This window comes from Anomalospiza imberbis, chromosome 16 (assembly GCF_031753505.1).
Source record: "Anomalospiza imberbis isolate Cuckoo-Finch-1a 21T00152 chromosome 16, ASM3175350v1, whole genome shotgun sequence".
NCBI classification, from domain to species: Eukaryota; Metazoa; Chordata; class Aves; order Passeriformes; family Viduidae; genus Anomalospiza; species Anomalospiza imberbis.
The window spans coordinates 2,804,495-2,830,160 of NC_089696.1; the positions used below are offsets into that span (position 1 = coordinate 2,804,495).

General features: G+C 52.3%; 1 protein-coding gene across 1 annotated transcript; it reads left to right on the forward strand.

The window, feature by feature from the left end:
• The first annotated feature begins 1,603 nt into the window (after positions 1 to 1,603).
• Positions 1,604 to 25,666, forward strand: TRAP1 (TNF receptor associated protein 1). The gene is made up of 18 exons (XM_068206580.1): positions 1,604 to 1,707; positions 6,279 to 6,446; positions 7,563 to 7,645; positions 8,038 to 8,178; positions 15,265 to 15,336; positions 16,009 to 16,169; positions 17,009 to 17,118; positions 17,303 to 17,376; positions 19,631 to 19,786; positions 20,104 to 20,224; positions 20,349 to 20,418; positions 20,579 to 20,726; positions 21,224 to 21,409; positions 22,488 to 22,626; positions 23,107 to 23,192; positions 24,002 to 24,147; positions 24,496 to 24,568; positions 24,843 to 25,666. Exons 1-18 carry the CDS (start codon positions 1,626 to 1,628, stop codon positions 24,942 to 24,944), a joined length of 2,118 nt encoding a protein of 705 aa, XP_068062681.1. The 5' UTR covers positions 1,604 to 1,625; the 3' UTR covers positions 24,945 to 25,666.

Below are 25,666 nucleotides of genomic sequence, written 5' to 3' on the forward strand. Positions count from 1 at the left end.
AGGGAATCTCGATGAAGGGCTGGAGTTGGTTCCAGGTGGAAATGCAGCCAGCGGAAGGGTGTCAGAGTGATGCAAAGACTCGTGCTGGGTTTGTTGCACCTAATCCATAACGGTGAGTGCCCCACAAACCCCGCTCCGTGTGGCTGTTTCTTAGGTATGAACCTCCAAAACAACACTCGGCTTGGCGTAGTCCCAAAAGATCAGCTGCTAGCACGAGTGAATTGCACACGGAGCTTTCCAGTGAGCTCCCCCGGGCCTGGGATTACAAAGCTGGCTCTGTTCGGTGGGCATGGCTCCCTCCTGAAAGCTCCTCGGTCTGGAAGTGGTTAGTGCTCACCGAAAGAGACCTGCTCCGTCTCTTATTTTTGGCTGTGGTGTTCATCGAGGCCAGGCTCTGCTCTCATGGACGTTCCAAATTCGGCTCTCACCAGAGCGGTTCATTTCCTCGCTCACCCGCATCCCATCCAAATCCTTTCTCCAGTACCGCAGCCCCTTGCATCTCGATGATGTACACTAAAGCAACCCCGGGAGATGGGGAGTTCGAGAGAAATGGGAAAACGAGATGTTGAGCAATTGGCCCAGAGTCGAGCAGGGTGCCCGGCCGAGGTGTGGCACACAGGGGCCTCCTGAGGGCTGCTCCCAGCCTGGCGCTGCCTTTCCTCGGCCTCAGCCCCCTCCGTGGGGAAACGGGGAGAGCCGCGGTGCACCGAGCTCTGCCACTGCGACTGCCGAGCCCCTGCCGCAGCCCGTCCCGTGGAATGGGCTCCCGAGGCCGTCCCCGTGAGATTCCCGAAGGGCTGTCTTCACAGGGGGAGCAGGGTGCGTTTGCAACCTGTGTCTGACTCCCTTTCCTGGCAAGTCCTCAGGAGCACGAACGGGATCTTAACCACCACAACAGGAGCGGTTTGGAAACGGCATCCTGGGCTTGGCCTCCGACCTCCAGGCAGAGCCCTGGAAACGTCCCCGTCAGGGGACCCGGGCGGGGCCCTGAGGGGACAGAGACAGGCCTGAGGGGACGCGGCCCGAGCCGGGAGGGGCCGAGCCCCGGTGCCCCCGAGGGCGGTCGAGAGGAACCCGAGCCCCGGTGCCCCCGAGGGCGGTCGGGCGGGGGCCGGGAGGGGGCCGAGCCCCGGTGCCCCCGAGGGCGGGCGGGAGGAGCCCGAGCCCCGGTGCCCCCGAGGGCGGTCGGGAGGGGCCCGAGCCCCGGTGCCCCCGAGGGCGGCCGGGCGGGGTCGGGAGGGGCCCGAGCCCCGGTGCCCCCGAGGGCGGCCGGGAGGAGCCCGAGCCCCGGTGCCCCCGAGGGCGGTCGGGCGGGGGCCGAGCCCCGGTGCCCCCGAGGGCGGCCGGGCGGGGTCGGGAGGGGCCCGAGCCCCGGTGCCCCCGAGGGCGGTCGGGCGGGGCCCGAGCCCCGGTGCCCCCGAGGGCGGTCGGGCGGGGCCCGAGCCCCGGTGCCCCCGAGGGCGGTCGGGCGGGGGCCGGGCGGGGCCCTGAGGGGAGCAGCACGCGCGGGCTGAGGGGCAGCCTGACGTCACCGCGCGCACGTCACGCACGGCCGCGCGCGGGGGACTCCGCGCGCCCCCGCCCCGTGACGTCATCGCGGTGCGCCGCGGGAGGGCAGCGCGGGCATGGCGGCGGCGCGGGGCGGGCGGTGTCTGCTCGCGGCCCTGCGGCGCTCCCGGGCCGCGCCCCGGCTGCGCCCGCCCGCAGGTGAGGGGGGACGGGCGGCGTGAGGGGCGCGGGCCCCGGGCCGAGGAGGCGGCCGCACCTCCATGGCTCGGCCCGACGGCCGCGCCTGCCCGGAGTTGCGCTCGGCCTTGTGCGTCCTCTGGAGGTGCGGAGGGTCCGTGTCCCACAGGCAGCGCCCCGTCGTTCTCGGCTGCTGCCGGCCGCGGCCGCTCGGCAGGGTCGGAACGGGCGCGGGCCTGGCAGCGCGGGAGCAGCGCGCACGGCGCCCGGTGAACCGACCCGAGAACGCCCAAAGCTCCTTCCCGGGGAGGGGCGAGTTCTTCTGGGGCTGTGCAGGGAATGGCGCGGGCTCGTGTCGCGCAGGGAGCGCGCTCAGGGCAACCAGCGGCTTCAGGGCCATGTCCTGCCTCATACGGGGCGTACAGCACGCTCAGGTCGTGTGGCGTGGTGAGGGTCATGTCCTGGCTCCGGTAGGGGTGTATAACTTAGCCATGTTTATGTCCTGGTTCATACAGCGCTCCCAGTTCGTCTCCTGGCCTTTATGAGGCGTGCAGGACATCCAGAGGTACCTGCTGGCTCATTCGGGCTGCACAGCGTATTCACATGGTGTCTCACGTCCCGCTGCATGTCCCAGCTCACACAGGGTGCGCAGCCCGGGTACCTGGGCTCAGAGGAGAAGGACCTGCATGAGAGCAGAAGGCAGCAGCGTTGCTGTTCTCTGGCCGTGGCAGTCCCAGGGGTCTTTGCAGATGAGCCTGAAGGGTTTGCATTTCCCAGGGGTGCACTTGAAGTTTCACCTCAGACAGCTGGCAGGAGTGAGTGCTAAGGAAATCCAAGCTCTGAGGCCTCAGTTATGGGATGTGCTCCATTATCAAGGCCCTCGTGGGCTGGAACTGTGCCTGTGAGCTGCCATCAAGCAGAGCATGGTGAGGAGCGTCCTGCCTGTCAGCAGCCCGCGCTGTGCTCCGTTTCCTTGTCTTGTGTGGCCCCTAATTGACAGATGTGCATGTTGTTGGTGTTGTCTGTGGTTTCACTGCAGGTTACGAAGAGAAAATGTGACAGAAGAAATAGTGTGACAAATAGGGTCACTTTCAGGGTGGGGTTGTCAGATTTATTGTGTCACAGAGTGCCACTTGGGTGTTTCTGGGCAATGCAGCTCTTCCTCTACAGAAATCCCCAGAGGCTTGTTAGCATCCATGTCTGGGAACAAAGCTGCTGCCTCTGGTGGGTTAAACTTGCTCCAGCAGAGCCCGAGTTTTGAGTTTTATCCCTTAACCTGTCATTCAGGCCCTCAGGGAAAAAGCAGTGAGCAGAAGGTGTGTGGGGTGGGGATAAAGAGCGAGGGGCAGGAGATGTTGTCTTTTGGGTCGGGTCCTGGCTGCAGGGACAGCCATCCCTTCCCTCACCGGGCAGAGCTGGCAGTGTTTGCTCTCACCACTTCAGAGGCTGGAGCTGCTGCAGAGCTTTCCGGGAGATGTGTTGGTGCGAGTGGGTCAGTCAGGGAATCTCTTCTCCCCAGATTCCCGGGGATCTGGTGCCCAGCTCGGAGTGGGTCAGTCAGGGAATCTCTTCTCCCCAGATTCCCGGGGATCTGGTGCCCAGCTCGGAGTGGGTCAGTCAGGGAATCTCTTCTCCCCAGATTCCCGGGGATCTGGTGCCCAGCTCGGAGCCCTTTTGTGTAAGATCTCAGCTGGGAGTGTTAATTGTTGGAGCTCTTCCCTGCACGAGCTTCCCTGGGCTCCTGCTGACCCAAATTCTTCTCTTGTTTTGAGCCACAAACTGCTTTGTGCAGGGTTTCCCACCCTAATTCTCTGGCTGGTGCTGGGCTCTGCTCACTGCAGTGGTTTTTCCAGAAGAGGCTGTGTTTCCTGGGGGGCTGGCTGCGGGATCACTGAGGTGTCTGGGTTGAAAGGAGCCCCTGAGGGTCTTTGTGTTTGCTGTGAGTGTGTGAGGCAGGTCTGTGGCCGTGGGCACACTGGGATCACTTGGGATCACAGAGAGGTGGAATTTGGGGTGTAATGTGGGTTTCTCCATCCCTCACGGTGCAGTGATGGGAACAGGAAGGGCTGTGGGCTGTGATAAAGCTCCACATTTGATTAACTCAGTATCAAAAGCCCTGATTTGCCCCAACACATCACAGTGCTTATCTAGGGCAAGAGCTATTCCTTCTTTGTCGCCTGGGCTTAGGAATTTGTTTCTGAGGCTCATTATGAGTAGCACATAACCCGTTACCTCAGCAGGTGCTTCTCAATAGCTCTTGTGTGCTGATAATTGTGGTTTTATACCCAGAATAGCCAGGAGCCTTTTCTGCTCCCTTGCTCCAGGCAAGGACTCTGGAGAGGCAACTGAGCTGAAGATGCTGCAGCTTGTATTTAATGAGCTGTGTCTCTCCCTGGCATGGGACTGTTAATTAAGGATGATAAGACCAAATACTGCACAAATCTGACAGTAACTTCCGAATTGATGGGTGGTGATTTATTGTGCTTTGGAGGTAGGGAAGCAAAAAATGTGAATACATCAACAATTATAAATAGCCAGAAATAAAATTATAAGTAGCTGTAGTTTCTAGAGTCAGCTGGTGTTCATGGGCTGGGGGTGATCTGTGTGGGGGCTCTGGGGTTTTGCTGCCTGGACATCTGATGACAGAAGTAAACTTAAGGTTTTAAGCTGCTGCAGATCTGTGGGGTTTTTTTTGGATTCTAGAGTGAGGGAGCAAAATTCTCTTTTATTTCTGCTGTTTGGGAGATGTGTGTGCTTATGTACAATGCAGTATCCTACAGCACCCAGCATAAAATGAGTATAAAAGATGTAAATACATAAATAAAATATATATAAACCCTGAGCTGCAGGCCCTTCCCCTCTGAAGCTTGAGGGGCTGGACAGTGAGTGCTCTGCTGCTTTCCACCTCAGCCAGGGTTGTTTTCCTTGCCACTTTCCCAGGTGATCCCAGCACAGGCAGTGGAACGGGAGTTCCAGAACGTGTCCTGCGATAATGCGGCAGAGCTGTTTGTGACGCAGAGCGCAGTTATGTGTGTGGGAGGTGTTCAGATGCATTTAGAACTATTTGTGGGCTCTTTTCTTTAAGGGCAGCATGACTGGGGAGTCATTCAAGCTTCTGGCCGGAGAAGTGGATCTTGATTCAAAGCTTTCTGTGAGGAGGAGGAGGAAGCACAAGGACTGACAGCTTCCTCTGTCAGCTCTTGAGGATGAGGTGCAGGAGACAGAAGTGCTGTTAAGGCTCAGGGGTTCATGTCCACCTGGTCTGGAGCAAGTGAGAGCCCAGCATGATGGTCTGGAGCAACAAGACCTGTTCTTGATGACCACACTGACTGTGGGACCTGCTGTGGGGGGCAGGAGATTTGCAGAGCACTTGTGAAGTGAGCCTGAGCTAGAGGATGAGGGATGTTGGTGAAAGGGCTGGAATGCAGAGTTCACTCGAGGGCTGTGGCAAGGTGGAGGAAGGTTCAGGAGGGAGCTGAGCTCCCTCAGCTTGTCAGCGGGCCTGGAGGGCAAGGGATGGCCTTGGAAGCTGTTTCCAAGGAGGTCACAGATGCGCTTTGGGACTCCCAGCATACTAATGAGGTTTGGTTCAGCCTTTGGCTGGTTTCGGACCCAGTTATCCAAAGAAAGGGCCCCTTGAAAATGTCAGGTGTAGGGTTTGCCTCCTTCCCTTGCTCGATGAAACAGCCCCCAGGCACAGAGCGAGCTGTAAGGGAAACCTGAGCTTGTCATTGCTTCCAGCCACTTCTGCTGCTTATCCATGTTCTCCTGGCTCTGCCCAGGCTGTCCTGGTCCCTCCTCTGCTTCCCAGATCAGTCCAGCCTGTTTATGTTCATTGCAGGACTGGGGGAGGCCAAGATGCTGCCTACCCCAGGGCAGCTGCAGGGTCAGGTCCTCACCCTCTGGGATCCTGCTCTGGCATTCTCCCAGCTATTCAGAAATCACTCCAAGGAACAGCCTTTGGACAGAGGTCTATGGTGCTGCAATGGTCATTTTGTGACCAGGTTTGAATTGATTCATCCCCTAACACAGAGAAGACTTTTAGGTTCACCTGGGCATAACAAAAGGAGGAGAACTTGGAATCCCTGACCTTAAGGGGGCTTGTGCCATTTCCTGACTGGTCTCATTTTCCCCACTGATTTTGTGACTGGTGGCCTTACTGCTACATGTGCTGCTTGCCCTGGACCCAGCTTTGGTGGGGGATGTAATCCCTGTGCTTGGACAGTCAAAGGCCAAACATTTATTGCCAATTTATATTTTCACAGGCAGTGATGTGGGAGTTGTCTTCAGCTTAGCCAGGTAACAGCAGTGAAAGCTGCAGACTGCCTCTTCCTGACTGGTTAATTCAGTGGGAAAGCTGCTAATTCTCATCTTCTGGATAAAATTTTAATTCAGAGGAGCCAAAGTAGGAACTTGCCTTTCTTATACCGTGAAGGCAATTCTGGAGGGAAGTGGTGGGTGTTGGATTGTGAGGGGGCTGTTCAGACAGTATAACGCCCACCATGGGATTACCTAGGTGGGACCTCTGAGGAGCGCTCCTGTTGGTGCTGGACTTGTGTTATGTATTGAAATATCTTCACTTGTGTCTTTAGCAAAAGGAGCAGCATGTCTGCAAAGACAAATACTCCACCGCTGGAGCCTCCAGCACAACGTTCCTGCCTCCAGCATTCCTGCTGTCCGGATGTACAGCACACAGACGGCAGAGAGCAAGGAGGAGGAGCCCCTGCACACCATCATCAGCAACACAGAGAACGTGAAAGGTGGGCCTGGCACACGTCTTGTGGGGATGCTCTTGGGGTGCACCTGGGTCAAGGTGTGCTGCAGGTGAGCCCTCCTCAGCAGTGCTGCTGCCTCTGGAGGAAGTGCAGGTACTGCTCGCCACATCCTTTCCATCTGTGTTGCACCATTACCTCCAAAACCTGGGTGTGGAGGTCAGCATGGCCTTTTCTGAGAAACAAGGACATGAACACTGCATCCATGGGCTTAGCCAGGCAGTTGATGGTCATGCGTATGTGTGGAGGCTCCACAGGCACTGGAATTGGCTGAAGAGAATTTTCTGTCCCAGAAGCAAGCTGTGTCTGCCCAGGTCATTGCTGTGGATCGTGGAGGTGTGATGAGAGTCCTGGTGTCAGCCCTTTAGCTAGAATGAACTGCTTTGCACAGCCGCAGGGAGAGGTGCTCGTAAGCAGTCTGAGCAATGAGTTATTCCAGAACAGAAATAACATCTGAACTCTGTGCCTCTGTGGTTTTCCTGGAGGTACTTTTGAGACTGCCAGGCTGTGAAGTCCCTGGTAGGGTTGATGTGCTGGCTGCCCACACTCCAGCTTCACCCCATCCCTGAGGGATGTACATCCTTGCCTTCAAGGCATGGCAGAGGTGATGTGGGACGTATGGCTTTTCCCTGTGTTTTCTCAGAGTTTTCTAATGTCTCTTGCAGGAGAAAGGAGTTCTCTAATGCCTCTTGCTATTTTAAAAAGGCCACGGATGGTCTTTCAGCTGAGATGTTTTGTAGTTTTAGTTTTTTCTGATGAGGTTTCCTGGGCACAGCTCCCTACCTGCAGGGATGCCAGTACGGTTGTGTTCATCCAGCCTGGCCTTGGACACTTCCAGGGATCTGGGGGCAGCCACAGCTGCTCTGAGCACCCAGTACCAGGGCCTCACCACCTTCACAGGGAAGAATTTCTTCCCAGTATCCCATTTATCCCTGCCCTCTGGCAGTGTAAAGCCATTGCCCCTTGTCCTGTCACTTCAGGCCCTTGTCCAAAGTCTGTCTCCAGCTCTCCTGGAGCCCCTTTAGGCACTGGTTAGGGCTCTAAGTGCTCCCTGAGCTTTCAGTTCTCCAAGCTGAACAAACCCAACCCTAATCTTTATTCCAGGTGCAGCCTCTAAACATGAGTTCCAGGCTGAAACAAAGAAACTGCTGGACATTGTTGCCCGTTCCCTGTACTCAGAGAAAGAGGTAAGACACCCATAATTTGCTGGGAGATTTTCTGTTGGCAAAGTCACAACTCTGTCAAGGGATACATCCAAAATGGTTGAGCTGGGAGAATAACTGTTCAGTTCCCAGTAAGTCCTGAGCTTTCATGTCAGCCTTTCTTGAATGATGTTTTCTTAAGACACCTTGAAAATGTCTTTTTGAAACAATTTGTAGGTATAGCCAAGTGACTCCAAGCCTTGAGCCTCTGCAGTTTCACACTGAGTTTGGATAAACTGTTCTCCTGGCAGATAATGGGGAAACACAGTTTGGGGAGCTGGAGTTAGTTTGTGGGAGCCATTGAGCTCCCAGGTCTCTGTGAGGGCTGTGCAGGGGGCAGGGCCAGGCTGCAGGGTCAGGCTGTGTCTCGTCCCCAGGTGTTCATCCGGGAGCTGATCTCCAATGGCAGCGATGCGCTGGAGAAGCTGCGCCACCGGCTGATGACGGAAGGGAAGGCCTTGCCAGAGCTGGAGATCCACCTGCAGACAGACAGTGGAAAGGGAACCATCACCATCCAGGTAGTTCCCTTTGGTAACAGCAGGGTGTTACTCCCTGCTGCTCTCATCACTGGCCTTTGTCCTGTGAAGAGTCACTGAAGCTGAACAGCAGCACAGTCCCCAGGCCTGCCCAAGTATTCCGTCTGGAGCTGGGCTCCGGTTCATGAGACTGTAACCTCAGGACTTGATGAGGAACCAGCAATGTTATCTGCTCCCCGCTTGTGGCCATAGGAAAATTTGCTGCTCCTTCTTTCCCTGTTGGGAAGTACCAGTAGCTTTCCTCCCAGTACCCCTGCCTAGTGCACTTCCCAGGTTGTGCGAGTTTCTCACTAGTGGGTAAGTTGTGAGTCTGGTTTCCTCCTGACCTTTGGGGAGGTTTTCATGCACCTCCTTAAGTCTGAGGTGTTACATAGTTACTTGCAGACCTTTTCACTCCCTCGAGTGAGAGGGGAAATAAATGCCAGGGTAGTGAGAAGAACTTTCCGTTCCTGCCTGTCTCTCTCTTCCTGCTCCAGGACAGGCTGAGCCCAGCTGATGCTGAGGTTCTGCCCTCAGGCACAGTTGGGACTGTAGATTTGGGCAGTAACACAGCACTCCCCTGTGCCCAGGTTTTGGTCGTCCCTGCTGGTGACAAAATGCTGACTGGGAGGGAGACAGTCTGTAAGAACAGTCACCTGTGGGCCTCAGCGTGGGGAGGGAAGTGGTGTTGGGCCTTCTCTCTGTACTTTGATCTTGCTTGTGGCTCTTGTCCAAGGTGGGAGGCTGAGCCTCAGTTTTGGTGTTTTCTTGGCAGACTTCCTAACATTAAGAAGGCAAACTGGTCATTTTCCTTGTGGAGCTGTGTCAGCCATGAGCATAGCTGTGCGCATTCCTAGGAGAGCAGAGGAGAAGGAGGAGGATGAAGCAGCAGCCCTGAGTGACCATGGCAGGTCCAGGGGAGATGTGGCACAGACAGAGCACACAGGCTGACATTTTTCACGTGGGACAAAAGCACAGGGGGCTGTTGGAGGCTGCACAGTTATTTTATATTTCTGTTCCTCTGCAGAGCAAGTGCTGCAGTTGCCATGGGGAAGTTAGTGCTTGTCAGTGGGCAACACAATCACCAAGCAGGGATTCTCAAACCGTGGTGCAGGGGCTTTGCTATTCCTGTCACACTGTTGCAGTTTTAGGACTCTGGTGTAACACCAATTGCTTAAGGAGCCCCTGCTTAGCCCCAGGCAGGGGATCATTCCTGCCTCTCACCTTTCCCTTTTGAGATCCTAGTGGACATGAAGCATCTGATTGCATCAAGACGTTGATACCTCTCGTGCCCTGTTCCCTGTGGAAGCTCTCCCTTTGTTTGGCAGCTTGGTTGGAGAGCTGCTTGCCCACCCTGCAGGGTGCCTCAGATGCCATCCCAGTGAGATGGGTTAGGGATTGGGCTTTTTATAACCCCCTGCCTGGCTGCCAGTGCCTCTCTAATGCCGTTAAATGAGTCTTAACTAGGAGGCTTTTAACTGCAGCAGTCCTGGGCTGTGGGGAGCAGCGAGAACAACGCTGCTCCAATCTCTTTAATAGCTTTGGCTTCTCCAGAGTGCCGAAAGCTCCTTACCTCCAGTCAGGGGGTTATTTATAACTTCTTGAAGAAGCAAACTGCATATAATGATTACTGTGAACAAGCGTCATTCAGAACATTTCTCTGCCTTTCAGGAATGCAAAGGTGAAAGAAAGCTTGCTGCAGTGATTGAGGCAGAGATGGATCTTCCCTTTGCCACTGTTTTGCTTTCTGTACCCACTAGGACCTACCAAAAAAGAGGCAGCAGGTCCTTCATATATGACCTGTAGCAATGGTCACTCCTTTTTTATTCCTAGAAAGGTCCCATTGTCTCACCCTGATCCCTGGATCCTTCTCAGATCTTCATGCTGCTTTTTGCCTCTGGATCTGCTGAATCTCTCCCCTCCTTTTCCAAGCCCTGTAGCATCTCTTTGCGTCTTATTGAGCTGAGAAAAGTCAGGTCTGTAATGTGTGATGGCCATTACAGGCACATTCCTGGGGGATTATGTAGATCTGGTATGGGACTGCACTCATCTCTGTTCAGTGACTGCAGTTCTCCTTGTTCTCTGCCAGGACTGAATTCCATAAGTCACAAGCACAGCAAGACTCAGAATTCTGATGGATGTCCTCATTCAGGAATATTCCACCTAAGCATTGCAGTGTAGTATCTGCTAAGAGGGGCGTGTTGACTGAATTCCACCACCTTGCTTCCTTCACCAAAGTCCTGTTGTTTTAACAAATTCCACAATTTCCTCCATCCCTTTGAAAACTGCCTCATGTTTCTAGGACAGCTCCATCTGTAGCAGCCACAGCCTGCAAGGTCAGAGTGCTTAAGAAAATCCATTTGAAAATGTGAGGGGTGTGTTTCCAATGAGAACAGCTCTGCAGAGCTCTGCAGTTCCCCGTGCTGAGGCTTTATTGATGTGGTTTTGGACCCTTTGAGGTGGGAACAGAGAGCCTGTTACAGACCCCAAGGCTCTGTGAGCGCAGAGCTCACCTTGAGCACCTGTGCCCCCATGCGTGAGGAGACAAGCAGGTGACAGGCGCTTGGCTGTGCTGTGGTGGTGTTGGAGCAGCACAGTTCTGCTGTGCCTGGTGCTGATGTGTGAGCTCAGGGCTGCAGCCCCGCTCCTTGCTGGTGCTTAATTTAGGGCTAGGACAGTTTGGAGGAAATGGTTTGAAATGTTTACAGAGCTGATGGCTGCTTCTGCTGGGGGAGGGAGTGTGCTTGCTGTTCTAGCACGGGAAAGCAGCGTGGTCGCTGCCAGAGCTTGGGCGGCTCAGTTCCCTTTGTTGGGCTTTCATGTCTCTGTTGCCGTCATCCAAAATCAGTGTCTGTGAAGCCACAAAATCACCAGTTTGCTGTGTTGGGAGGAGTTAAAATGACTGCAAACACCACTCCTCCCTGCAACAGCTCCCTGTATCGCTGAGCAGATCTCTCCTGCCTCACCAGTTACAAACAGCCTGTAACAAGGACTGGGCTGTGCTGGGGCTCCAGTAAGGATTGGGCTGTTTGGGCTGCAGCAGGCCAGTGCAGATGCACCCTTGTGTCCCACAGAGCTTGGGGCAGGTGGGGAGCAGGTCCCTCTCCCCTATGGGACCAGGCTGCAGCAGAGAGGGTGACCTGCACTGCAGCATCTGTGTGTCACTTGGGCTTGGGGAAGCAGGAGATGGACAGGTGGAGATAGAGGGGTAAATGTGGCTGTACTTTAGCAAGTCTTAGGTGGAATTAAATCTACAGAAATGTGCCACAGATTGCAGGGATGGGCTGCAGCTTCCAGTGGTTGCATTATCTTTAACAAATAAGCCCAGGACCCAGAAATACAACACATCTCAAATAACCTGTGTCCCAAGGAAGGAAGTGCACAATCTTTTAGTTCTCTTCACGGCAGAATAAGAGCATATCTTGTATAAAAATGGGAAATTCAAAGTAGATGAAAGGCAGTACTTTTCTGGACAGTGGGTATTTAGACCTGGATGGGTGGAGGCTGAGCCTGTGGTTTTGCAAAGGAAAGCTCAGGCTCTCTGCTTTGGACAACTTCCATGTACTAGGCCAAGATTACCTCGTGTTCACAGGCATCGGTTTTATTCTGGCTTTTCATCTGCTGGTTGCTGCTGCTGCAGATGCTTTAATGATTCTAAACCAGAAGGTTGCTTTAGTTCAGCTGCTGTCCTGGTCTTGTGAATTTGAAGTCTTTAATCAAAGTATTTAAATAACAGTGGGCACATTTGCTAATCAGACATTTTGGGATTTTATTACCTTATCAACTGGTGAAAGCAGCATGTCTATACAATATAGTCAGTGTTCTTCTGATGCCCCATTGAGGTTTTCACTGAAATAAATGTTTCAGGTGTTTGTTTTGCAGCAAAGCAAAGTGAAAGACACAACAGTTCAGCCAGGTACCTCTAACTGGGAGCTTCCAATTGGGACTTTCTTTCAGTACTTTAAGCTGGACTCAGGTAATGAGCAAAGCTAAACTAATCTTACACAGCAGGTCTCTGCAAACATCCAGCACCCTCACCACAGGGTTAGAACAAAGGGCTCAGAAGGCACAAAGGTGCAGGTCAGCAGCAGCTTTGGTACCTTGGAGGTCTCCACACATAAAACAGTGCTAGAAACAAAGTTCAGGTGATGTCTCTTTGGGGTAAATGTTACTGAGTTTACTTCAACACTTGTGGCCACCAGCCCTTCGTAGTCTGAAGGTCTGCAGCCTCTTTGTTGTCTTTTATAGGGGATGGTTTGGGGAGGATTTTTACTCTGCACCCTGAGAAGTACCAGAGGAGAAATTCACCCACGTGAGGAGGCAGTGGTTCTGCTGGGTAGCAGCCGGTCTTCTGTAATTAACATTCGGCTAATGAAGGGTCAGCACACTGAACTCTGTGTCTTGGTCTACCCAAGCTGTAGAGAAACACCTGGCACATGGAACTCTGAGCATATCCCTTGCATTTTGTAATTTGAGAAGCCCCATGTACAATTTGCTTTCTGCTGTTACAAATAGCTCTTTTGTGGCTGTGGTCAGCCTGATAAAGCTTTTCTTGCAGGCTGAATGGGGGGCTAGAACTGTGTGCAGGGCAAGAGAAGTTGTAATGCTGATGGTGGAGCAAAGGTGGTGGATAGAAGGTGTTTGCAGGGGTTGGGTGATGCCATGGTGGTTCCTGGTGAAGACACCCAGCAGCCAAGCAGCAGCTGGTGCAGCACAGAGTGGTGTGAGAAGGGCAGTAGAAGTTCCACCAGCTGCTTCCTTGGATTTCATGGAGCTGGAGCTGCCAGCACTTACATGGGCCCAGCCTGAGGTGGGCTGCTCATAGGCAGGTTCAGTTGCTTCCCATGACTGCAGAGTTCCTGCTCTGCAGAGCTCAGCTCCCATCTCTCCTCCGCTGCCACTTTATTTCCATTCCCCCGAGCAGCTCCATGTGGGGAAGGGAGCCAAAGGGCAGCTGCAGGAAATGTGGATATGGCAAGGGTGGGTTGAATCTTGATGGTGTGTTCATCCTAATCCACCCAGGTGTTTTCCTGCAGTAGGAAATGTCTGCTTTTCCAGGATCTTCGCTTTCTGCTTCCCCTGTCAGCATCCTGGCTGTTTGAGTCCTGCTTTCTTTGTTCATGAGATTCACCCTCATCAAAGCAGTCTCCAGGAATTGTCATTAAGCATTCTGCAGTAAGTTTGGCAGGGCATTAGGAATTCAATAGCCAATAAATTAATGGGGTAAGGATGTTTTTTTTTTTACACACTGGAATTTGGGAATGACATGCTGTGCTATAAATAGAAGTGGATCAGAGTTCTCTTCAGGGTCTGGCATGAAGGAAAACTGAACCAGATGCTGAAAGCTGTTCTTTCTGGTTTTTTCTTCCCTGGGGGAAGGGACCATGTCAGATTCCTGAGATTTTGCCATACGCTGTTTGTTTTCCTTGGCTTTTGATCTCTTGCTGTTGAGATCTTACTGGGCATCATCCCTGTTCTCAGCCAAGTGAGCTGACTGGCCTTACTGTATTTAACTAAGGGAAAGGGATTGCTGTGCCGTGACTTGTGGGGGTGCAGGAAAATGTCTTACCAACATGCACCTCACAAGCTGAACAGTTCAATCCTTCAGAGAAGTTAAACATTGCATCAAGAAATACATAGTGACATTAACTTACTTTGTTGAAAATAAGCCCAGTAAATGCTCCATGGGTGGCATAGGTCACTCTGGCACCTCATCTCCAAGCCACCTAGCAGCTGCCAGCTCTGTTGCAGCTGATTTTGCTGACCCTGCACACCAAATCCCACCCCTGCTAAGGCACTGGGAATGTGTGAGCCCACTCTGGATGTGCCAGCTGCTGTCAGCTGTGATAACCATGCTCAGGTACTCAGGTAGAGCTGAATCCCTCATGGGAATGAGAATCACATTTCACTTGGCTACTTTTCACCTCAGCGGCTCAGAGAACATGTAGCAGTGGGTTCTTGGGGTGCTTGTGTCAGGTAGAGGAGCTGCTGGGATTTAGGAAGGGGAATGGCACTTTTTTCTTATGAGTGGCACCCTGGAGGGCAGCAGCCTGCCCTTTGCCGTGGAAAATGTGTGTAGAGCAAGTCTGAAAGCACATTGAACAACAGAAAGGGAAAGATTTTTGCTGGGGCCCTGTGTGGAGGGTGGCAATTCCTAGCTGGGGTTTGCTGTTACCTTTGTTGCCTTGGGGTGTCATGCAAATCGAAGTTGCAGCCAGGTTTGAGACTTACTGCAGCCTTTTCTGGGTGGTGCTGCTGCAGGCTCTGCTGCCTGAGATGTGCGAGCTGCAGGGAGATGTTTATCTGCATGCAGCAGTGCAATTCTGGAATAACCAGGGGATGACAAGGAGCTGTGTGCCTCTGAAGTTCGGGCAGAGCATCACAAAGTGTAGCTGGTGCATTGTATTTTGGCTGGGGTCAGGGTGTTCCCGTGGGAATGCAATACCCAGCTCTCCTGGACGCTGACAGCTTCATACTCACATCATGGAGCACAGGGTGAGGGGGAGAAGAAGGGGGGAAAATGCAGAGCAGATGGAGATCAGTTCATGGGGTGCTTGCATTCAAGGGTCTGCATTACCTGAGAGTAAGGGATTTGCTGCTCTGCTGTTGATTCCCAGTGTGAGTGTATTGGTTCCACATCTGCAGATTGCAAACAAGCTGCTTCTCACTGCTCTTCAACTCCCCCTCAGACCAGTTCAGGAATGCAGGGTGTCTCAGTGCATGACATCTGGCAGTGTGGAGCCATGGCTGGGTTGGCATTTCTTTCCTGCACTGCCATCCTGTGCTTTTTAGAGGGATGTAGAATCCAGCCTGTCCTGGCATGGTTTTGTCTTTCCTTGAGAAATGGCCAGAGTCTCTGAGCTTCCTGGTGGTTTGTAGGCAGCTGTGGCTGCCCCTGGAGCTCTGTGCCCTCTGAGTCTCTGTTCCTGGCCATGGGCAGATGGAGTCACAGCTGCAAGTCTGCTGTTGGATTGACTACTCAGAGGGGAAGGAGAGAGTGGGAGTTGGAGGCAGAAGTTGTTTGGGTGCTGTTTGCTGGAGCAATGATTCCCTGCTGATATTTGAGCTGCAATTGCTGTTTCTTTTCAGGACACAGGTATTGGGATGACCCAGGAGGAGCTGGTTTCTAACCTTGGTACCATTGCTCGATCAGGCTCAAAGGTAACTTGGGATGAGGACCCTTCTCCCTCCCTTAGAAAACTCTTCTCCAGTTACAACCACTTTTGTTCTTCCAGTAATTTTTCATTCTGTTTTGTCCCTTGGCCCTCAGCCCAGCTGTGAAATCACACCTCTTTTGGAAGGTGAAACCTGCCTGTGGAGTCTTCTGGCTTTCAGTGGTCCCTGCTGTGCTGTGGGAGGCCCAGGGAGCCCTGGCAGTGCTGATGGGCCCTGTGTGTAGCACTGCTGCACCCACTGCCCTCACGCCAAACACCCTCCTGCCCAGCCATCCTTACAGAGGGGCACCCACCCACTTGGCATTTACCCCATGTCCAGGGGAGCAGCAGCTCTGTCCCCACAGCAAGGTGTTGCACATGCGTACCTGATTTTTGTTTTTGTGTCTGGAGCCACCATTTTAAGGTTTCCTGCTCCTGATTGACCTTGCTTGTTTTCCTTTTACTGCTCTAAGCAGTGCTCCCCTTTTCCAGAGGTGCAGTTCCTGAGGAGAAACCCTTTTCCTTGGGAGCCTTCCTCAGAGGAGGAAGCAGGAGCATGGGGTGAGGGTGCTGGCCTGCCAGGCTGCAGTGCCTGAGGAGCCCAGCTGGGGATTGATCACAACCTCCAGCAATACCTGAAGTCACTGCGTGCTGGTTTGTGTCTCCTTTGTTCCTGCAGGCTTTCCTAGAAGCTCTGCAGAGCCAAGCTGAAGCCAGCAGTAAAATCATCGGCCAGTTTGGAGTGGGTTTCTATTCAGCCTTCATGGTGGCTGATAAAGTGGAGGTGTTCTCACAGTCAGCAGAGCCGGGCAACCCGGGCTACCACTGGTCATCTGATGGGTGAGGCTGCAGAGTGGGGTGGCAGCATGGGAGGTGTGTCCAGACCAGGCAGGGCCTGAAACCTCTGCAAAGACAGGGCTTGTATGTTCTTTCAGGACCTGGCTGACTGGTTTAGATCCTGCTCAAGTTATACACAGTAACAAAGCATGGCCAAATGTGCCAGTGTGGAAACTGCAAGGACAGAGTTGGTTTGTCAGAGCAGGCATGCTGTGGACAGAGTACCTGCCTTTCCTGTTCCACCCCTGCTGGCAGGCAGGCAGTCAGCTCAGGGGCCCCACACCACAGGGACAAACTGAACCTCGTTGGTCTAATCATCCTCTGAGGTTTGGCTTGAGGCACCCACAGAGAGCAGAGCTTGTGCAGCACTGGGATCTGCAGGCTGGGGTCTCCCTGTGGGTCACCCTATGCTGTATGCGTCCTTTGCTTTTTGCTTGAAGTTGCAAACATCTGTGATGGCAAAGCTGTGGGCTGCTGGACATGTTGAAATTGGAGGTTCTGAGGGTGACGAGCTCAGCATCTCCTTAAAATTTCCTCAGAATAAAGAATTTACTGCATTATTTAAATTCTTGAGAAAGCTGAGACACCAGACTGGTTTGGGTTTTCAGTAGCTAGTGTCTTTGCAGAGCAGTGTGTCCTGGGTCTGGAGTCTCTGTGGGGAAAAGAGCCACATGGTTTTTGGGGTTTCTCAGAGGCACAAGGAGTGTTCAGGCATTCAAGACGTTTTTGCCTTTTCCTCTTGGCCTTGAAGTGTTGTGCATGCTCTTAGTTGAACAGTTTCTCTGTGCTATCATGAGTGTATCTGAAGTACAAACTGACACAGCATTTGTTTCTAATCCTAGTTCAGGGATGTTTGAGATTGCAGAAGCGTCTGGGGTCAGAGCTGGGACTAAGATTATTATACACCTCAAAGAAGACTGCAAAGAGTTTGCAAATGAAGACCGAGTTAAGGGTGAGTAGAGGTGGGGAATGCTGTTACCCCTGGGGCTCTCTGAAGTCTGTTGGTGCCCACAGATGGGAGGTGAATTTACAGGTTTTTTCCTCTCCTGCCACTCCTTTCACCTGCTGTTACTGAGGGAATTCCTGCTGTGTTGTTTCCACAAAGGTGACCCTTCTGTGTCTTCTTTCCATTCCAGAGGTGGTGACAAAATACAGCAACTTCATCAGCTTTCCCCTGTACCTCAATGGGAGAAGAATTAACACATTACAGGTGAGGTGGAGGCCACGGGCAGGTCACTCATGGAGATGAACCACTGTAATGCTCCACTGGAGACAGGAAACAGCATAAAGCTGCTGCTGTCCCTGGACATCGGGAGAGGATTGTCCAGGATATCACAGACCTTGCAGTGATCACAGACCTTCAGTTATTAGAACAAAAGAAGACAATCCAGCTGAAGTCATACCTGCAACAGCTTCTTTGCATTTATTGTGGAAGTCTTGGAGATCAGCAAGATCTGTATCTTCCCTTGTCCTGAATTACTATTTCAGTGCTTTATAATGCTTATTCTCTTCAAGCCATATGACATGTTAGTGCTGTAGGGATTGCTCCTATTGCTGGTGTGCTGACACCTCTCACTGCAGTTCTTTCTGTCCTTTACATGGAATAGCCACTGCCAGGGTGTGGTTGGGGTTTTTCAGCAGCTCAGCCCACAGCCTGATTTATTCTCAGCTTCTAGCTGAGCACTGCTTGATGCTGGCATTTTCTGACCATTGGCATTATACTGTAGCCAGATCCATTTTGCTCAGATGTTCTTGGCCCAATTACAGGCATCACTTGGGAGAAATTAATTATCTTTAAAACAGAAATCTATTAATCATTTTCCTCCAGCATCTCCTCTTCTGATTGTTTAAAGCTTTCTCACCTAAGAGAGCAGGTAGAGAGCATGTGTGTGGCTTTTTTGTTTCCTGGAATGTGGCACTGACTGCACAGACTTTCAAGACTGTATTTAAACATTTTACTATGTTAATTTATCTAAGATTCTGTAATTGGTGTTATCAGTCACTGATTATTTATTTGGATTACTGTATAATAGTGTTTCTGTTCCAAAGGCTTTCTAGCTGTGCCCCTTAAATTACAAAACCAGAAATAGCTTTAGACAGCTGTTTGCTCTCTTTGCCTGACAATCAATAGAACAGGCTCCCTGGAGGAGAGCAGTAGTAAAGCAAGGGGTGAAATGCCCTTAATAGAGTCATGGACTTTTATCTTCTTATCAGAAAGTCTGTTTTCCCTTGGGTTACAGCAACAGCTTGATTCTCATTATGCTCCCATTTCATGCCTTTTCTTTATCCAGGATCTTGGCTTTGTGTTTTCCCACACATCAGCATCGGTTCACTGCAAACAGAGCCACAGTTGGTTCCCTGGTGGGGTTTCTCCTCGATGAGCTCCTGAATGCTCACAGCATGGAGCTGGGGGCTTCTCTGGTCTAACTGGGATAACTGTTAGCTACAAGTGAGCCCCTGAGAATGCAGCACTTTCCCTAACACAGCTACTGTAGAACACCTTAGCTCCCAGTGAGTCCGTAATCCTACCTGTGATCCTGCAAACCCTCCAGGACACTTGTGTGTGCTGGAAATGAGGGGAAGCCACTTAAGGAACAAGGCTCTGAGGCAGAGGAATCCTTAAGGATTTCAGGGCTGCCAGGGACCTAAAATCCTTAGGCTCTGAGGGTGGGCTGGATGTTGGTGTTGTTCCCAGAAATCACTCCTGCCACTCGTTTGGGCTTGAGTGGCAAAGAGAGGCAGTGGCTGAGATGGGCTTCACCCAGCTGGAAACACACAGTTCTGCACTGAGTCCCACATCTTTGCTAGGTGTGAGTCTTTTGCTGAGGTACTGGAAACTGAAACATGCTGTGAGCATGGGCTGAGTGCTTCAGAAAGCACTGGGGGGTTAGAGCAGCAGCAGGTGGAAGCTAGAGCTCATGGCTTCAGTGCATGTGTTCATGTGGGAAAGAGTGCTGGAGCAGTGACCCTGCAGTGGTTCACAAAGCAGCTCCCAAGGTGCTGAACAAATCAGCAGAAAACAGTGCAGGAGCTGCTTCACAAACTCTTAGCTGAGACGGTGGCCTCCATCAGAGAGGCAGGTTGGTTGGAAAAGGCTGACTTAAACTTTTGCTTTTCCTTTGCTTGCTAGTTAGGCCTTAAGAACTTGACCAGTACTGCCAGTCATTTGAGCTGTGGGATCTGCCCAGGATGGCCATTGGCAAGGGCAAGGCAAAAGAGGTTAGCCAAATCCCTTTTGTTTTGGGCTAAACAAAACTGCCCTATATATGTTGCAGGGCAAGAGTTACCTCTGAGGGTGGCCCGAGGCCAGATGAGGGGCAGTAGTTTGTTCACTGATAATGTGCCTGAGCCACATCTCGCTCCCAGGCCGTGCAGAAGAGTCTGTTTGAAAGGTTCTGTTTCCCTGCTCTGGCATCATGGAGGCCACAGAACTGATGGGAACTGTTCTCCCTGCTCCTGCACAGGCTCTGTGGATGCTGGACCCCAAAGAGATCGGTGAGTGGCAGCACGAGGAGTTTTACCGCTTCATAGCGCAGGCTTACGACAAGCCCCGCTACGTCCTGCACTACAAAACCGACGCTCCCCTCAACATCCGCAGCATCTTCTACGTGCCCGAGCAAGTACGTGTGCTGTCCTGGGAATGTGGGATATCTGCCCAGCTGCTCTGAAAGGGGAGAATGGGAGAGCTCCTTAGGGAAAGGAGGCAGATATGGCTGCAGGGAGGAATATCCAGTGTGGCACCTCTGCAGTGGGCTGGGTGCCGCAGGGTAGTTGGGATACTGAGCCACAGCAGGAGCAGAGGGATGGCTGAGGTAGGTTTCTAAGAAAGAGAGCCAGTATTTCTGCTCTTACTGGGTTCAGCATTGTAGGGAAGACCACAGTATGATGTGGGCACCCTGCACAGTGCTGGTGTTATCTCCTGTCTCTTTTCCTGCAGAAGCCATCCATGTTTGACATCAGCAGGGAAATGGGCTCCAGCGTTGCCCTCTACAGCCGCAAAATCCTCATCCAAACCAAAGCTGCAGACATCCTGCCTAAGTGGCTGCGCTTCCTTAGAGGTGTGTGTGGGACCAGGAATAGCAGGTTGTGGATGATGGCTTCCACAGAGATGAGGCAAGGGCTGCCCTCCTGAACCTGGCACTTGTGTTTGCATCACTGTTCAAGGGCTGCTTTATGTTCCAGGTGTTGTGGACAGTGAGGATATACCCCTGAATCTCAGCAGGGAGCTTCTGCAGGAGAGTGCCCTGATCAGGTAAGCAAGAGTATCTCTGGACTGAGATACAAGGAAAAGATGTAAAGCCATGAGGGAAAGGGGACAGTGAACTCACTACAACCCTGCACAGAGAGACGTTTACCTAAAATGTCTTGTCTGGCTTAGCAGCTGTGTTTAGAAAGGCTTGTTCCTCCTGCAGGAAGCTCCGTGATGTTTTACAGAAGAGGTTGATCAAGTTCTTCATTGACCAGAGCAAGAAGGACCCTGAAAAATATGCCAAATTCTTTGAGGAGTATGGGGTATTCATGAGAGAGGGGATTGTCACGATAGCAGAGCAGGATGTCAAGGTATGAGGAGTCTTGAAACACTGCAGCTAATGGGAGAAATTACCATGAGCTGGGATGAGGTAGACTGCTACTTCCCATGGAACTTGCATGCCCGTCACTTGTGTTCCTGGGTCTACCAAGACCTATGGATTCTCTAGTGCCTAAACTTTCACTCTTTCTGACTGGTGCTGCTTCCCATTTATTTTGAGACCCTGCAGAGTCTCTGTACCCACACTGTTGTCAGCCCTCCCTGGTGCAATGTCAACTACAACAGGCAATAAAGATGGGCCTTCCCCTCCTGTTGTCTTCTGCCTAATTGCCATTTCCAGGAGAGCTTGACCTACATCCTCTCTATGTCACTTTTCTGCCTCTTTAATATCCGGGGCAGGAAAGGAGGGATTCAGAATCACCTGAGCCTTTTTGTAGGGCTGCCAAGAGGCACAGGAATCCCTGGGGCTGGGAGGGGTCGGGTGGAGCTCAGTGACCCAGCCAAGCTCACAGGAGCACGTTTCTTGCAGGAGGACATAGCAAAGCTGCTGCGTTACGAGTCGTCGGCGCTGCCTGCGGGGCAGCTGACCAGCCTGACCGACTACAGCTCGCGCATGAAGGCCGGCAGCAGGAACATCTACTACCTGTGTGCCCCCAACCGGCACCTGGCCGAGCACTCGCCCTACTTCGAGGCCATGAAGAAGAAGGACATGGAGGTGGGTGAGCAGTGGTGCCACAGCTAGGAGAACACCTTGAGCTGCTGCAGCAGGGGTCAGGGCTGGCTCTCAGAGCTGAGCAGGGCAGCAAGGCCTGTGATAGAGCCCTGCCAGCACAGTGCCTTTGCCTGGCCCCCTCTGCCTCTGCTCAGACTGTGGCATGAGGCCAGGAGGAACCTGTCACACACTCTTAACCACAACGTTAAAAAAAATCCATTCAGCTGTTAGGAGTATCCAAAGGAGGGCCGTGAGAATGGTGAAGGGCATGGAGGAGAAGCCATTTGAGGAGCGGCTGGGGGCATTTGGTCTGTTCAGCTTGAGAAAAGGAGACTGAGGAGAGACCTCACCGTGGTCTTCAACATCCTCACAAGGGGCAGCAGAGGCGCAGGTGTCGATCTCTTCACTCTCATGACCTCCACTCACATGTCCTGCCGGTCAGGACCCAAGGGAATGGCTGGAGCTGAGCTGGTAGGTTTAGGTTGGGTATCAGCAGAAAGTTTTCACCCAGAGATGTTAGGCACTGGGACAGGCTCCCCAGGGAAGTTCTCACAGCACCAAGCCTGTCTGAGTTTAAGAAGCATTTGGACAATGCTCTCAGACACGGGAATTGCTGGAGTGTGCTGCACAGGGACAAGAGTTGGGACAATGATCCTGATGGGTCCCTACAACTCAGCATATTCTGTGATTTAGTAGTTGTACAGACCTTTGGTTCTTATATCTGTTTCCTACCTTTGCTGGATCCCAGAGCAGGAGCCTGGGAGCTGCTGCGCAGGGCTGTAATTGTGATGCAGTTGTCCTCTGTGGGCAGGTGGCCCTCTCAGGACTGGAGTCAGTGCTGGTTCTCACTTTCCCTGGGCAGCAGGACTTTTTCAGCTGCAAACCTGCCACCCATGGTAACAAATCCCTCCAAAGGTTGGCTTTCCTGTCAGGCCCCGAGTGACAGCCACTGTGGGGTTGAGGTTGAAACACCTGTGAGTTTCCTGTGTGATGTTCCTGCTGTTTGGTACAGAGCTGCCTTGTGAAGGAGGGAATGCTGTTACATCCCAAACAATGTGTTACTGTCCTTTTGTTGGCACAGGTGCTGTTCTGCTATGAGCAGTTTGATGAGCTGACACTCTTGCACCTCCGGGAGTTTGACAAGAAGAAGCTGATCTCTGTGGAGACAGACATTGTTGTCGATCACTATAAGGAAGAGAAGTTTGAGGAGAGCCGCCCAGGTACCATGAGGATCCCCTGTCCCCTCCTGCTGCACACTGTCCTGCTACCCTGAGCAACCAGTGAGGGGACACCTTCCTCCTCTGCTCTTGCTGCTCCCAAGCAAGAGCCTTCCACCATTCTCATGGCTTCCATTCTCAAGGTCTGAGGCAGCTTAAGAGTTTTTGGAGACTGGTTTCATCTCACATGATCAAAGTTAAATGGAATGTCATGTGTGGAGTTGCCATGATTTTATTTCAACCCCGTGCATACATCTGGTGCCCATACAGAGGCAGGCAGCCCCTGGCAAGGCATGAGCCTGCCCTCTCCAGGTATGGCACACTCTGGGATAAGGATATGTAGGTGGGTGGTGAGTGGTGCTGCATTCCCACTCCCACAAGATAACTGATAAATGGAAGTGTGAAATGGAAGTGTGAAAACTCAGCTCATTGTCCATTGCACACTATAGATGCACACTCAGATGTGCCCTCTTTCCCTACCAGCTGGAGAACGTCTGACAGAGAAGGAGGCTGAGGATCTGATGGCCTGGATGAGGAATGCCTTAGGCTCTCGAGTCACTGGAGTGAAGGTGGGTATTCTGTGTCTGGGTAACTGAGTACAGGAGATCCACGGAGGTAACGATCTAAGGAAAAAAGATGACAGGTGGTTGGGGATCTGCTGCCACAGATTTTTCTTTGGACCGTGTGGGAAGACATTTTTCTCTGTGCCTCCTGTGTTTAAATGGTGTGGATGCTGGCATTTGTCATTGGATGGTCAGGGTGGCAGCAGAAGAACCACATCTCAATGTGTGTTGAGCAAAGCCCATATTGCAGTCGATGCTCAGGTTACCAGAAGAGGCTGGTGACTTTTCTTCCTTGTGGACTAGAAAGGTATATAGGCAAGGAATGCTTTGGGTCCAGCTGCAGCCCACTGCCTGTGGACTGTGGGGCCATTTGGGCCCCCATCTTTCCTGCTGGTTTAGGCAGCCTTCTGTGGGATGGGAATGAATCATGTGGAGGCTTGGTGCGGATCTGTGCTGAGGAGACTCCAAGTCCTCAAACTTTCCCCACATGTCCAGGCTTTCCACATTGATAACAATCTTTTGGAAGTCTCATTTTACGATGCCTTATTATTGTGCTGAAATGTTGAGTTGAGGACATCAAGGGTTTTTGCAAGTTTGTCATCCTTCGCTTATGCTTGATTTGTGAAAGCTTTTTCAAGTCTCTCTCCTGGAGTATTTGCTTGAATGGTAGCTATGTGTTGAGGGCTGCCAATTTTACTGCAGGCCTCTATCATTTGAGGCAAGATCCCAAGATTGGGATCTTGCAAGCCTCGGATGACCTTTGCATTCTGGACATGCATTGTCCATGGCTGCCCTGACTGGTGCTTGTGCCACAGGTGACCACGCGGCTGGACACCCACCCTGCCATGATCACCGTGCTCGAGATGGGCGCTGCCCGCCACTTCCTGCGCATGCAGCAGCTGGCCAAGACCCAGGAGGAGCGAGCCCAGCTCCTGCAGCCCACCCTGGAGATCAACACAGGGTAAGTAGGGACAGCACCAGCACTAGGCATGGGACACAGCAGCCTCTCGGAAGTGGAGGCAGAGAGGAGGCAGTGTAAGGCTGCCAATTAGCAGAGTCCTCCCCATTAAGTGCAGTCAGTGTCACAGAGCCTTGATCTGTGAGGCTGTGTGGCACCTTCAACCACACACAGTGTGCAGCCCTCTGGGGACCATGGGGGTTGTAGGGACAGATGGAAGAGAAGAGAGAACAGAACAGAAGCAAGGAAGTTGACTTTGGTGATCCACTGTGACTTAGCTGCTCATTCTGGAAATAAATTTCTCTCTGTGTCCTAATTCAGCAAGTCTCAGTGCTGATCTCTCTCTTACAGGCATGCTCTGATTAAGAAGCTCAGCGAGCTGAAGGACAGTCAGCCTGATCTGGCTCAGATGTTGCTCGACCAGGTGAGAGCCAGACCTTCTCCAGAAGCAGCACCATCCTTCCCAGAGCCAGCTTGCAGACCATGCATGGCAGGGAACAGGGTGAACTGTTACAGTGGGCAGGAGTCACATCCTGCTGTGGTCCCTGGGTATTTCTGGGACTTGTGGCTCATGTTTTCCTAGCAGGTGCCCTAGAAGACATTCTTGGTTTCAGCATGCAGATCCTGGGAGGGACATTCTCTTCCTCCCTCAGGCAGTTTGCTTTGGTGCTTATTTAGTGCTTTCTTCTCTTTTTCAGATTTATGAGAATGCCATGATTGCAGCAGGACTGAATGAGGATCCCAGGCCAATGGTGAACCGGCTGAACGAACTCCTCACTAGAATCCTGGAGAAGAACTGAGCCCCAAGGACTGAAGGATGAACTCTGTGCTGATCTCCTGCCTGAGGCACAGCCACTCTCAGCAGCTGCTTGCAGGCACTGTCCAGCACAAGTTCATGGGCAGAGGGCAGGGACAGTGCTGGGGACATCCAGGCCTCCCTGCACAGGGAGGAGCCACCTGTAATTACCAGATCCCACATCATCACCTTGTTCCAAGTGCAGTGCTCTTAGTGGGGACAAAATCCAGAGGTTGTTGCCTAAATAATGCACCCAAATTTCTGACATGAGCCTGAAGAGCCTCATTTCATACTGTTTCTAAAAATGGCCTTTCTTAAAACAGATGTTGGCAGCAAGATTCCCTGTTAGGTCTGTGAATACATGCCCCCATTCACAAAATCCCTGCTCACCGTTGTGCTCTGAACAAGCACTGGAAAAATCAATTAATTAGATAAGAAACCTCCAGGTCTGAGCATGCAGGAGGAGTTTGCTGGCATGGAAACAGCTTGCTGCCTTTGGCAGGCACAGATATTCTTGGTGGAACATGTCAGTGCAGTCCCATGGCAGAAAATATCACTGAGCTGCTGGATAAGCGAGTTCATCCTGGTCTTGTAGAAAAAGGGAAGAAACTGGGAGGCAGCTTTCCACTGTGTGGCTTTCTGGAGAATATGTGAGATAAGCTGCACACCTAGCTGATCCGTATTTATGATAAATAAACAGTTCTTATTTTCCAGACATCCTCCCCA

Coding starts and splice junctions, on each gene's coding strand:
- TRAP1 (XM_068206580.1), top strand. CDS start 1,626: ATGGCGGCGGCGCGGGGCGGGCGGTGTCTGCTCGCGGCCCTGCGGCGC. Junction 23,193..24,001: donor CTCGAGTCACTGGAGTGAAG/GTGGGTATTCTG, acceptor CTTGTGCCACAG/GTGACCACGCGGCTGGACAC. Junction 24,148..24,495: donor ACCCTGGAGATCAACACAGG/GTAAGTAGGGAC, acceptor TCTCTCTTACAG/GCATGCTCTGATTAAGAAGC.